At 38.5% G+C, this 14117-nt stretch overlaps 1 protein-coding gene across 1 annotated transcript in view; it reads left to right on the top strand.

Annotated features, from left to right (window-relative positions):
• Positions 1–13987, top strand: part of METTL3 (methyltransferase like 3) — a 15011-nt gene extending 1024 nt beyond the window's left edge. The window contains exons 2-11 of the mRNA XM_008574066.1: positions 8552–8769; positions 8852–9256; positions 10308–10483; positions 11103–11319; positions 11548–11735; positions 12311–12349; positions 12517–12625; positions 12745–12810; positions 12963–13075; positions 13728–13987. Coding sequence (XP_008572288.1) covers positions 8552–8769; positions 8852–9256; positions 10308–10483; positions 11103–11319; positions 11548–11735; positions 12311–12349; positions 12517–12625; positions 12745–12810; positions 12963–13075; positions 13728–13839 — 1643 coding nt within the window. The 3' untranslated portion in view covers positions 13840–13987. The remainder of the gene's footprint in view (positions 1–8551; positions 8770–8851; positions 9257–10307; positions 10484–11102; positions 11320–11547; positions 11736–12310; positions 12350–12516; positions 12626–12744; positions 12811–12962; positions 13076–13727) is intronic.
• The last annotated feature ends 130 nt before the right edge of the window (positions 13988–14117 follow it).

The following is a 14117-nucleotide window of genomic DNA, read 5'->3' as shown; positions in this document are numbered from 1 at the left end:
CCCCCCCCCCCCCCACCAGCACAAACCCTGAAGTAGTTAAGGCAAATCAGTTGCAAAGCTCTGCAAGGATAGGGAGTGCATGCCACCCTTGTGTACTCGACTCTATCTCTAAATCTTGTCTTGATCATATTAGGTTCATTTGCTCATATTCTGGCCCTTGGAACTATAATTCTCACGCCATAATTAATAAACATTTATTGAGTATCTACAGTACATTTTTATTAATTATGGAGTAAGACGTTGTCCTGCCATAAAGGAGTTTAAAACCTAGTTGAGATTCAAGGATAGACACTTATAAAAAGTTAAAAATGAGATACGATATATGTAACATGTTAAATGAATGAATCCACAATCAGTACAGTGAAGAAAAATAACAAGAGCTGGTGTAGTCAGTGAAGCATCATAGTGGAGTTGGCACTTGAATTTCTCCTTGATGGCTGTATAGGACTTGGATAATTCAAGAGAAGGTAAGAGGTCAGGGTAGTAGATGAAGTACAAGTCTATGATAAGGGACTAATTAGAAGTCAAGCCTTGGAGTAGTTACTTAGTTATCCAAGAGGAAGAATTTTTTTTCTTGCAGTATAAACCAGTTCCTTTGACTTGTCTCTGTTTTTTGTTTTTCTCACTCTTTTCCCCCTATTCTTTGGCTTCTCCTGTTTCAGAATTTTTTATGCATGTCTATCTTAGGCAAATGACTCAACAGCTTCTTAAGTAATTTATCATAGACGCCAGTTACTGGACTTTAGTATCTCATCAACTTTTTAATAAAAGCATTCATGAAGGATTTGATTAGAGGCATTTCTGCTATTTTATGTCTGTTCATGAAAAAACCTTGCTTTCACAAAAGTGTGCATTAAAAACAGCAGGTCTTATAGAAGAAATAGGTTTAGAAGAAGCCTACTGAAAACATATGTAATGTAACTTCGTTACAAGAAACCTTACAATAACAATTATACTAAAAATACTAGCTTAGTTAAATCTCCAATGGTGTTTCTCCTTAAAATGAAAATCATTCCATTCTTGCAGCCTGTACCCTGGGGCTCCTACTTCCTGCTCCCATCAATCAGGCTTGTTTGTTTGTTTAACCAAAGGAAATGTCTTTATAGTTTCTTCTTCTGTACTTGCAGCTTCACTTTTTTTTTTTTTTTAAGGCATTTCTGTAGGATTTCCACCTTTTTTTTTTCTGAAGGCACTCATATTGCCAGTTTCTCTTTAACTGAGAAAACCACTTCAAAACATTAACATGATGAGAAAAGTCATGTATGAACCAACAAATTTTCCATGTTCTGACATTTTCTTATTTACCAATTGCATATGAGCTAAATCGCATTGAAGAAATACATTGTAGTGAAACATTGTATTTGGGTAATATACAAGTCAGAAAAACATCTGTTCTGTGGAGGATCTTGATTGCACCGATCTTTCAGTTGGTATGCAATAGTGGGATGTGGGCTATCTGGGTAAGTTGCTCCATCAATAGAAAATAGTTCCATTCTTTTAAAACTAGAAACTCACCAATTACTACATTTTATTTGCCAGCTGGTCAGCACAGTGAATCAAACTCTTGACCTTGATGTTACAGGGCCATGCTATAACCTAAACCATGCTCTGAGCTAACGGGCCAGCCCAAGTTTTAAATGTATACATTTCAGTAAGAGGTGAAGTAGCCTTGTTCTGTCACCTCCCCATATTCTCCACGTAGAGAGCTCATCATTCTGTTTTAGTCCCTTGAGCCTCTTTTGCAGCATTGAAGAATGTGACAGCCTTGGGGAAGTTCATTTCTTCTGTGGATATTTATTTAATTTTAGTATGGAATTCTTATTTTTTTTCTTTTCAGCAATGATAATTGGAAAAGGGGATTAGAGGATTCAAGTAATTTTTTGTTTCAACAAAGGGATCTATAAAATTAATTTTTTAAAAAACCACAGTAGCACTGTGTTCAGCTTTGTCTTTCATTTTTGTGACAAGCCATCCTTTATCTGTGGTTGTGTTGGGTTTTTTTTTTTTTTTTTTTTGGTTGTAATTGTTCTTCGCTATATATATTTCTTTATATTTTTCCATTTCTAGATTCATACTCGTTAGATGGATGATTCTAATTCCTCTTGGTCATTTTAAGTTCCATTTCGTTTTTTCATGGTATCAGCCACACTTTGGTATTAACCAAATTTTATTATGTATGGAAGCCTAACTACTAGAGCCTCAATACTTTCATCCAGGTCTTTCCTGAACATGTTTAGTCATTTTGACAAGACTGTATTATCCCTGGAATATAAAATTTTTTTTTATAATAATAAAAAAGTTCTTTTTCTGATGTAAATATCTCTTGACTTGTACATCTAGCTAATAATATAGATAAGACTCCTAGTACATCCACCTAATAATGGTACAGTAGAGACTCCTATAAAAGTATTTTTGAGATTGTGATTAAACATATACAGGTTGAATATCCCTAACCCGGAAATCCGAAATGCTTCAAAATCTGAAACTTTTGAGCACTGACATGACGCTCAAAGGAAATGCTCACTGGAGCATTTCAGATTTTGGATTTTCTGGTTAGGGATGGCTAACCGGTATCCCTAATATGTATTCTGCAAATATTCTAAAATCTGAAATCCAAAACACTTCTGGTCCCAAGCATTTTGGATAAGGGATACCAACCTGTATTGTTTTCTGACCCAGAGCTTTGTCTCACTTACAATTGGTACTGTAGAGATGAGACACAAATTAAACCAGCCTATCACTTCTTTCTGTGTTATTTTGATTATTTTAAAGAATAAATTTTGTTGAGTGTTAGGATTCTTAGGAAAACATTGTGAAACACACTCTGTTACTTTATTAATCACATCATGTAAGATATAACCAAAGGCTTGGTAACAGTTCACATTATTCAGTTTTTTCCTCATAGGAAATAAAAATTTTCATACCACATCTTGGTTTTTATAGCATTACTGAAATCTGATAGCTTGTTTATTACTGACCTCAATGTTAAAAGAGAAGAATATAAAATGAACTAAATTGTATTCATGTCATTAATGAATGAAAATTACTGTGGGCAAACAATCATTGGAAGAACTTTGTAGGCTTGGCATTTTTAAAATACAACTTTTTTGTTTGTTTAATTGTGGTAAAATACACATAACATAAAATTTACCAGCTTAATTAAGTATACTGTTCAGTAGTGTTAAGTATATTCACATTGTCCCTGCTTTAATCCTTTTGGGTGTATACCAAGAGGTGGAATTGCTGAATCATATGGCAATTCTTTTTTTTTTTTTTTTTTTGTCCTTTTTGAGACCGGCCGAGCGCACCGGTCATCCCTATATAGGATCCGAACCCGCGGCGGGAGCGCTGCTGCACTCGCAGCGCTGCACTCTCTCTAGTGTGCCATGGGCTCGGCCCAGCAATTCTATTTTTAATGTTTTGAAGAATCACCATACAATTTTCCATAGCAGCTGTACCATTTTACATTCTGACCAAAAGTGCACAGGATTCCAGTTTTTCCAGATCCACTTGTTATTTTATGGGGTTTTTTTGTTTTTGTTTTTGGCAGCTGGCCAGTATGGGGATGGGGATCTGAAACCATGACCTTGGTGTTATCAGCACTATGTTCTAACCAACTGTGCTAACTGGCCAGGCTGTTTTCTGTTTTGTTTTGTTTTTTGACAACAGCCATTCTAATAGGTGTGAAGTGATACCTCCTTATGGTAAAGTACAACCTTTTGTCTTTTTCCGTGTCCAGCAACGGATCGCAACCCTCAGTGTTGCCCCGGTACCGAACCGGGGACCGGCAACGGGATTGCAACCCTCGGTGCTGCTCCCGCGCCTTGCTCAGCCAGTGAGCGGGAACCGGTCCGTATGTGGGATCCGAACCCTCGGGCGGGAGCGCCGCCGCGCTTCCCAAGCGGCGCACTATCCAGTGCGCCACCGGGCCGGCCCTAAAGTACAACCTTTTGAAATGAGTAATTTTATTTTCAATACATTTTTATTTCATTTTAATTAAAACAAAATAGACTTGGCCAGGTTAAGCACATAGTAAATATGTGAACTGCTCCGATATATTCAATGAGATTGAAGATGTATATATCATTGTTGACATATTTTAGGGTTAGCAAATTAGTGGACTGACCTAATTATTATTTTGTTTACCTTCAGTAGAGCTCTTACCAAAGAATAAACTCAGGTATTATGTATTACTTTGCTGAACCCAACACATATAATTTTTCACTAGATTAGAAGCAGTGTCAGCATAGTTATCAGCATCGTGGAGGCATTCAGTTAATGTGCTGAATTAATAAATGAATAAATTCTGAAAGAGTTGGAACCCAGGGGTTCTTAATCATTTTCTGGACAGTAACCCATTTTAAGAAAGATAAGCACATTGGAGTCTTTTCTCCAAATCTCTATGTACATACAAAAATTTGCATGTGAATTCAGAGAATTCACAGTGGCTAAAGCCCATTCATGAATAACAGTTGCATTAACCAACTGTTAAATTTTATCCGAAACACTAAACATGAGCCCCCTCTTTCCAATAACTTTAAAAGAGATATTTTCAGCTACAGTATCCTGAATGTCTTGGGGGGGAAAAAAAAAATCTCCCAGGAGGTGTCACTAACACAAGGAAGGATTCATAACCAGAATCACATCACCAGATTATTTTTTGAAAGTATTGAATGACAAGGAGAAAAAAATGTCAGTGTCCAGTTGTAGGGATTAAATCATTTGTTAAAGTGGTTCTTTTTATAGACTTCTCACTTACTTTAAGAAAAATGGTACATTACTCAAAGAACATCTAAATCCAGTTATTAACTGGAGAAAGTGAAAACTTAGAAGAAGAAATGTTTAAGATTACATTATCAAGAATATAATATATATAATATGTATATAAATAAGGAATATAATATATTGATTATATGACTAAGAATATCAGTAGATTGATTACAAAAGCACACTAAAATGGGAGCAAAATCAATACTCATTTGAAATCATGTTTGATCAGGGTGTTTAGTCTAGATGAAAAAATATGTAGTCTATTTTAGATACAGCAAATAACATTTGCATGAAACCTTGGGTAAACTTGTTAGTAAGAAAGAAAATGAGAGTATTAACATCTAATCAGATTTATATATTGTTATTTTAAATATGGTAATAGCAGATGTAACAATGTTACATTTCTTTTTTCTTTGACTTGGTAGATTCTGGGCTTCATTTAAAATTAATAATAATAGAGAAAATGTTTGTTAAAGAAATAATGTGAGAGCTGGCTAGTCACCTCAGTTGGTTAGAGGGCAGTGCTAATAACAAGGTCCAGGGTTCAATCTCTGTACCAGCCAGCTGCCAAGGGAAAAAAAGAAAAGAAAAAGGTATAATGTGATATAACTGCATTTTTTTTTTTGTCTTTTGACTTTTTCCGTGTCCGGCAACGGATCGCAACCCTCAGTGTTGCCCCCGTACCAGACCGGGGACCGGCAACGGGATCGCAACCCTCGGTGTTGCTCCCGTGCCTCGCTCAGCCAGTGAGCGGGAACCAGTCTGTATGTGGGATCCGAACCCTCGGGCGGGAGCGCCGCCGCGCTTCCCAAGCGGCGCACTATCCAGTGCACCACCGGGCCGGCCCTATAACTGCATATTTAAACAAAATAATATTTTCCCAAGAACCGTATTTGTAGCAGTAATGAAAAGTAATATGGCAGTGAATAGGTATGTTCCCACACACAATTTGGGTTAGATTGCATTAAAAAGAATGTTTCTGAAGCACTGATTGGAAATTTGAAATCATGGAAAATGCTCAGAAATTTGACATTTTTTTGATCATTGATAACATTTTAAAAATATTTTCATTTAAGTCATATGGGCAAGAAACAAGCATAATATGCAAAATCAAGATGTAATAGGGATTGTTTGTAGAGGGCTTAAATCTTTATTAACACAAACAAGTTTTAACAAAATAAAATTCATGCTAATAGCAAACAGCATTATATTACAAGGTGGCTGGCACAAAATTTGAACACAAATTAAGGGGGGAAAATGGATAATTTGTGGCTTACATAAAATACTAAAAATTTCAAAATCTATAATGAAGTAAAGGATTGATTTAAAACCTATCTACATTTTCCTTGAGCCTCTGTTTCTGTTATTTAAATCAGTTCTATAGTGATCGATTACTCCCTTTGGCGTACTTTGAGTTAAAAAGGGCAGTAAATAGTCCGTAACACTTAAATTTGGGATGTAATGTCTGAAATTCTAATTTTAAAATGCATTATGTTTTTCTGCCTTAATGAGATTTATTATTGATTGTGCTCAGGTTGTTTAATGAAATTTTCGGTTACTTCAAAAAAACTTAAAACTTGACTGATAAAGGAAAGCTCACAGTTTGATCCTAGTGTAAATATTTTACTATTCTTATACCACAAGGGTATTTTAGCTCAAATTTATTGGACTTGTAGGATCTTCAGTAGTCACCAGTTGATCCTGTTCAGTGCAGGTATTTTGTTTACAGTCTTCCAAGTAAGCTAAATAATAATTGTCTCTTACTTTTTTTTTTTTTTTCTTTTTACATATTTTTAGCTTAGGTCAGTTACTCTCAAACTCTTTCTCATCCAGGCCTTTAAAGTGCTCCCATGACCCTTCTGTGTGTACAGTAGCTCTTTAACAAAACAAGGAACTTACATCAGCTCAGCTGGCAAAAGTTCCAGACTCTCTAAAGATTCAGCAGAACATAAAGGAATCATAAGTAAGCAAGGTGAAGAAAGTTCTATCAATTATTTAACATTTGCAGCTAGTATAGAATAGTGGAGTCTGTTTTCCAGGTAGGGTATAACTTATTTTCATAAAATGTAACTATTCTAGCAAGGTGTTTAGTGTATTCAGCTCCATTTTTTGTGGAACCTCTGAGTCAAATTTTTCTAAATTCAGTTCATTAGAGTGGAAATATATAAGTAACCAAAATATTCCTAAACGTAAACTAATGGCTGTCATAGGTTATAATATTTTGTTTAATATAATTCCTGGGTGTTTAATATTTCATTTGTATTTTAACTAAATAACCACAGATTTTAGGTTTTCTCAAATGTAACATTTTGTCCTAATTTGAGTTTCTTAAATCTTATTAAGGTTATGATGGCTATCCAGCTTGTGAAGTAATAGAATAGGTGATAAAAATACAGTCAGGAAACATCATTTGCTGACCAGGGCTTCAGCAAAGTATTATAAGATTTTCATATTTGAGTGTTAAAGGTGAAATTGTTCTTTCCCCAACATTGTCATTTTGTATACTCTCTGGTGGCCAGTGGCCTTTATTCATTAAAATTTAAACTCCATGTCTAAAAAAGATAATCCGATTCCAGTTTAGTTGTTGAAGATATTTCTGGCTTTGGGCTGGCCCGTGGCTCACTGATAACACCAAGGCCATGAGTTCGGATCCTATATAGGGATGGCTGGTTCGCTCACTGGCTGAGCGTGGTGCTGACAACACCAAGCCAAGGGTTAAGATCCCCTTACTGGTCATCTTTTAAATATATATATATATATATATATATATTTCTGGCTTTTATTAAAATGTAGGTTGATGGGCCGGCCTGTGGCTCACTTGGGAGTGTGGTGCTGATAACACCAAGACCAAGGGTTCAGATCCCTATATAGGGATGGCCGGTTAGCTCACTTGGGAGAGCGTGGTGCTGACGCCACCAAGTCAAGGGTTAAGATCCCCTTACTGGTCATCTTTAAAAAAAAAATAGTAGGTTGATTATGTCATTTAGAGTGAGAGAAGGGAAGTGGTAGGGACGTTCAAATCCAGCATGTTGATAATTTACTTCTTTGAAGCAGAGCAAGGACGAGGAATTAGGGAAACACCTCTCCCCTAATAGAGAAAGGGTAGGCAGTTCCCAGAAAATTCAGGATTATCTTGGAAAAGCAGTGACTGCTTAAGTATAATTGAGGAAAGGTAGTCTAGTGCTAAAGTTGGTCAGAGAATTTCCTGCATGAAATGAAAGCAGTGTGCTGGGAATGCTAGAGAATTTGACTCCTGAGGAATGTATAGATGTTCCTCGATTTACATAAGGTTACATCCTGGTAAATCTGTCATCGTTAAGTTGAAAACATAGTAAGTAAAAAATGAATTTAATATACCTAACATACTAAACATCATAGTTTAGCCTAGCCTATATTAAATGTGCTCAGAGTACTTACATTAGTTGAGCAAAATCATCTAAAAGCCTATTTTATAATAAAGTTGAATATCTCATGTAATTTATTAAATACTGTTCTGAAGTGAAAACAGTGGTTGTATGGGTACTCAAAGGATGGTTTTGGGCTGGCCTGAGTGGTTAGCTCACTTGTTTATATCACAGTGTTATAACATCAAGGTCAAGGGGTTGGATCCTCATACCATCCAGCCACCAAAAAAAGAAAAACAAAAGTACTTAGTCAAAGGATGGTTTCTGCTGAATGCTTATCACTTTCTCACCATCATAAAGTTGAACCATCGTTAAGTTGGGGACAATCTATGTACACTAATAATGGTTGCCCTTTTTCATTTTCACTTTTCACTCAGATCTACGGAATCCAGAAGCAACGCTGTCTCCATCCTTCCGTAGTGACAGCCCCGTGCCTACTGCACCCATCTCTGGTGGCTGTAAGCCCAGCACAACTTCAGCAGTTCCTGAATTAGCTACAGACCCTGAATTAGAGAAGAAGTTGCTACACCACCTCTCTGATCTGGCCTTAACATTGCCCACTGATGCTGTGTCCATTCGTCTTGCCATTTCCACGGTAATGACCTGATAGAGTTAGGATCTACCATTATGTTTAGTTCATGGTCAGTGTCTTATTGCCGTCTCTTCCTCTCCTCTAGCCAGATGCTCCTGCCACTCAAGATGGGGTGGAAAGCCTCCTACAGAAGTTTGCAGCTCAGGAGTTGATTGAGGTAAAGCGAGGTCTCCTACAAGATGATGCACATCCTACTCTTGTGACCTATGCTGACCATTCTAAGCTGTCTGCCATGATGGGTGCTGTGGCAGAAAAGAAGGGCCCTGGGGAAGTAGCAGGGTCTGTCACAGGGCAGAAGCGGCGGGCAGAACAGGACTCGACTACAGTAGCTACCTTTGCTAGCTCTTTAGCCTCTGGTCTGGCCTCTTCAGCATCAGAACCAGCCAAGGAGCCAGCCAAGAAATCAAGGAAACATGCTGCCTCAGATGTTGATCTGGAGATAGAGAGCCTTCTGAACCAACAATCCACTAAGGAACAACAGAGCAAAAAGGTAGGAGTCATGTGGAAATGCACTGAATTATAGCTCGAGAGGGATTTACCCTTAGAATTGAGGGTTTAGAGCAGTCTCCACTGGAGATGATCCTACCCCTTCCCCCCAGGACATTTGGCAATGTTCAGAGACATTTTTGTTATAACATGGGGAAGTGCTACTGGCATCTAGTGAATGGAGGCCAGGGATAATGCTAAACATCCTACAATGCATAATAGGACAACCCTTCACAACAAAGAATTATCTGGCCCAAAATGTCAGTAATGTGTGTCTTTAGAGAATTTGTTTGGAAGAATTTTCAGACCAAGAGAAGAATCTGAAGATAGAACTATAGGGAGCCAAATGGAGAGGAATACTGGAAGATGGTCATATGGACAAGTAATTCTGGAAATTTATGATTACACAGTGAACTGGCAGTATAGTTGAGGTTTTTTTTGGTTTTTTTGGCGGCTAGCCAGTAAGCCGATCTGAACTCTTGACCTTGGTGTTATAACACTGTGCTCTAACCAACTGTGCTAACTGGGCGGCCCCTGTATAGAGGTTCTGAGAATAAATATTGGATTGACATGAGTTCTCATCCATTTGCTACTTCTAGTTGTGTGAGTTCGAACAAGTTAATTAACTTCTCTTAAGCCTTAGTGTTCTCATCTGTAATGTGAGGATAACTGGAGTACCCTCCATTATAGAATTGCTGAATAGACTCTGAGTTAAAGTGTTTAGCACCGCTGAGTTAAAGTGTTTAGCACCGTGCCTTGGCTCCGTACCAGATAAATATGTAGATTTTATGGGAAGGAATGCCTTCCTGGGAGGGAAGGTTAGCATAATGCTTAGCAGTAGGAACCAGGCCTCTTGTGTTTCAGTTCCATCTCAGATGCAGATTTGTGAGGAAGGACTGAACCCCTGACAAATCTCTTACCCTAGGACTCCAATTTTCCCATATTAGTTTAGCTCATTTATCCCTGGTAAGACATTAATGTCAAAATTTGTGGAGATGGTTTAAGAGCTAATTTGATCTACACACCTTTTACGTCTAAGGCTGCTTCTGTCACAGGTCAGTCAGGAGATCCTAGAGCTATTAAATACTACAACAGCCAAGGAACAATCCATTGTTGAAAAGTTTCGCTCGCGAGGTCGGGCCCAAGTGCAAGAATTCTGTGACTATGGAACCAAGGAGGAGTGCATGAAAGCCAGTGATGCTGATCGACCCTGTCGCAAGCTGCACTTCAGGTCTCTTGGGAGGGAACGAGTTGGGATGGGTCTCCCAGAAGCAGTCACTCCTATTTAGCATATTCCTTCTAGTCATTGGGGTTCTGTCTTTAGTCCTGTTATTTAGTTTGTGGTTTGTCTAAGTTCTCCAGACTCTGAAGGCTTACTTTCAGAAGTGGCATTGTGGGAAGGAATATATGCCATGCTCCCAAATAGATGTGAGATTTAAAAAAAATGGCCCCTTCTTACAATAGCAAGGTATTGCTGTCTCTGAGCCACAGTAAAAGTTAAATATCTCTGGAAGGAGAATGATCTCAGCAGAAACGAGAACCTGGGCTTTTAGGTCAATGTTTTATTCTGCTCCAACCAGCCAAGTCATCCTTGCATTGCTTTCCTTCCTGTGTTAAGGATGCCAAGTCTTTGCTCAGAGAGGAATTACAATTATTCTTTTGTATGAATTATGAATTTCCATGTCACCTGCCTTTTTTCTCTTACAACTCTTGGAGGAAACTGTAACAGTGAAGGAAATTAGGGGAGGGTAATAAAAGACAGGAAAATTTGAAACTATTTGGAACTTGTACTGTGGGATCTACCTCTAGAGCATCATCTTGATTTTGATTTTCCCTTTTTATTTCCCCAGACGAATTATTAATAAACACACTGACGAGTCTTTAGGTGACTGCTCTTTCCTTAACACATGTTTCCACATGGATACCTGCAAATATGTTCATTATGAAATTGATGCTTGTATGGATTCTGAGGCTCCTGGCAGCAAAGACCACACACCAAGCCAGGAGCTTGCTCTTACACAGGGTGTTGGAGGTGACTCCAGTGCAGATCGACTCTTCCCACCTCAGGTACTTGTCTGCTGAGAAAACTCATCTCCATTTATGGACTTATGTCTGAGTAGGGCAGCTGTACATGTAGGAAAGCAGGGTACAATTCCACAGTCTGTCTTGCTGGTTGGGAATGGAGTGGGATAGATATGCTTGTAAGGGAGTAGGAAAATCAAATGGAAAAGAGGGACTGGGACAATGATTCTGACAGTGAAGGAAGGGAAGATGACCAAATACCACCTCATGCAGTGGATCTGTTGTGATATCCGCTACCTGGACGTCAGTATCTTGGGCAAGTTTGCAGTTGTGATGGCTGACCCGCCCTGGGATATTCACATGGAGCTGCCCTATGGGACCCTGACAGATGATGAGATGCGCAGGCTCAACATACCAGTACTACAGGATGATGGCTTTCTCTTCCTCTGGGTCACAGGCAGGTAATGCAGTTTAAAGATGTGTAGATATGAGCAGATATAGTACAGGTGGAAGATAAAATTCTGGGTTTTCCTAGCCTAGCTATTAAATGTATGACTGATTTAGCCTTTTTTTCTTACTGAGCCCTAATGTCTGTTTATAACACAAATGATACCTTGAATTATATTTAACTCTACATTTGTTCTTGAGAAACATAAGGTCATTGAGAATAGACACTGTGTTTTATCTTTTCATCCTTAGATCCACCCTGTTGCTATAATGGTATCTTGCATGTAAACATTCACTGAACATCTACTGAAAAAATGTTTCTTTTTTTCTTTTTCTTTTTTTTTCCTTTTTTGTCTTTTTTACTGACCGGTAACGGGATCGCAACCCTTGGTGTTGCGCCCGCACCGCGCTCAACCAGTGAGCGGGAACCGGTCTCCACGTGGGATCCGAACCCTCGGCGGGAGCAACACCGCACTCCCAACCGGGCCGGCCCTGAAAAAATGTTTCTGATATTTATAACACATCAAATATTTTGAAGAGAGAAAAAAAATATGAGCATACAAATAGTTTAACCCTTATTTCTTTTTAGGGCCATGGAATTGGGCAGAGAATGTCTGAACCTATGGGGGTAAGTAGCAACTGTTGTGTTGCTTTCTTTTGAGGGAATTACTTATAGCTATAATTGTGATACGTGTTCCCTAGTATTCCCTGTGATTCCTTGCCTCTGTAGATGGTACTGCCCCTAGCCTGTAAAAGCCTGATTAAAGCTCTAGTTCTCTTTCTTATGCCCCACAGTTATGAACGGGTAGATGAAATTATTTGGGTGAAGACAAATCAATTGCAACGCATCATTCGGACAGGCCGTACAGGTCACTGGTTGAACCATGGGAAGGAACACTGCTTGGTGAGCAGCAGTGGGGCCCAATTCAATAGGTGGAGCATAAAGAGGAACTGTGGGATTTCTTACTGAGAAAGTTCAAAAGCCACGGTTTCATAAGGTTATCTGTTTTCTTTGATGCGCAGGTTGGTGTCAAAGGAAATCCCCAAGGATTCAACCAGGGTCTGGATTGTGATGTGATCGTAGCTGAGGTATGTGCTTCCCCAGGCATCCAGAGCTTTTCGTTGGTATCAGTTGTTTGTGTATTCTCATCCCAATTTTTTTCATTTGGACCATAAACTTAATAGAAGGGCTAGAACTACAATCTTGGGTACTTAAAAAGTAGCTAGTCTTTATTTCCTAGGTTCGTTCCACCAGTCATAAACCAGATGAAATCTATGGTATGATCGAGAGATTATCCCCTGGCACTCGCAAGATTGAGTTATTTGGACGACCACACAATGTACAGCCCAACTGGTAAGGTGATCCAAGAATGGGGTAATCCCCAAGAGCAAAACTGTTTATGGTCAAGGACAGAAGTTAGTAGAACTTCACCTCATACTCCATTAGTCTGTAAATGGGCTTCAGAGGATTCATAAGCCACTTAAGGTTGAATTTAAACTGTTTTATGGGATTCTACAACATTTACTTGAAACCTAACAGGTTCTAGGACCCAGAGCATTTTGCTCTCTAGGGTCTCTTATAACCTAAGGCTCTTCTTCAGCCATTCTATGGGATGCATTGTATCTGGTTACTAAGTATGTGTTTAATCTATCAATAATTTAAGTATCTTTCACCCCTTTACTAGAGCTTAAAACATGTTCTGTTAGCATCTTAACTCTCCAAAGAATAGTTACTGGCAGCAGCAACTTTGTTAAGCAGGCTTGACTAAGCATCAGTTAGTAACCCTTAGATAGTACAGATCTAGCCTGTTTTACCACCAGAGTCTGTGCCAATTCCTTATCAGCCACACTGTCATACTATTCTAATGTTAAGGTCTTTTTAAAAGAATCGGCATGAATATTTAATGAAATGATAGGCAGTCTTAATAAAAGGTATGCATCTTTTAACAATATTAAGCCCTTTAATTCCAGGATTTCTGGTTTGCCCCCTTTTCCCCTTGTTTCAGGATCACACTTGGAAACCAGCTGGATGGGATCCACCTACTAGACCCAGATGTGGTTGCACGGTTCAAGCAAAGGTATCCTGATGGTATCATCTCTAAACCTAAGAATTTATAGAAGCACATCTTTACAGAGCTAAGCCATAGCCATGGCTCTGCAGGCTACACCTGAAGAGTAATATTTGTACAATAGCCTTTTTCCTTATTTAAATAAAAGTTTATATTGAGGTTGGAATTTCGAAGTCAAATTCTGGCTGTGCCACTTACAGTGTGTGATCTTGTGCAACTCATCTCCCAGTACAATTCTTATAAATATTACCTATCTCAATGGATTGCTGCGATCAAACTAAATGAATGCATGGAGTTAAAATGTTGGTCATTATAAAACAGGACCAT

The sequence above is a fragment of the Galeopterus variegatus genome, unplaced genomic scaffold (genome assembly GCF_000696425.1).
Source record: "Galeopterus variegatus unplaced genomic scaffold, G_variegatus-3.0.2 Scaffold994, whole genome shotgun sequence".
NCBI classification, from domain to species: domain Eukaryota; kingdom Metazoa; phylum Chordata; class Mammalia; order Dermoptera; family Cynocephalidae; genus Galeopterus; species Galeopterus variegatus.
Note: the sequence above shows the minus strand (reverse complement) of the source record. Positions and strands in the feature narration are given on the sequence as shown.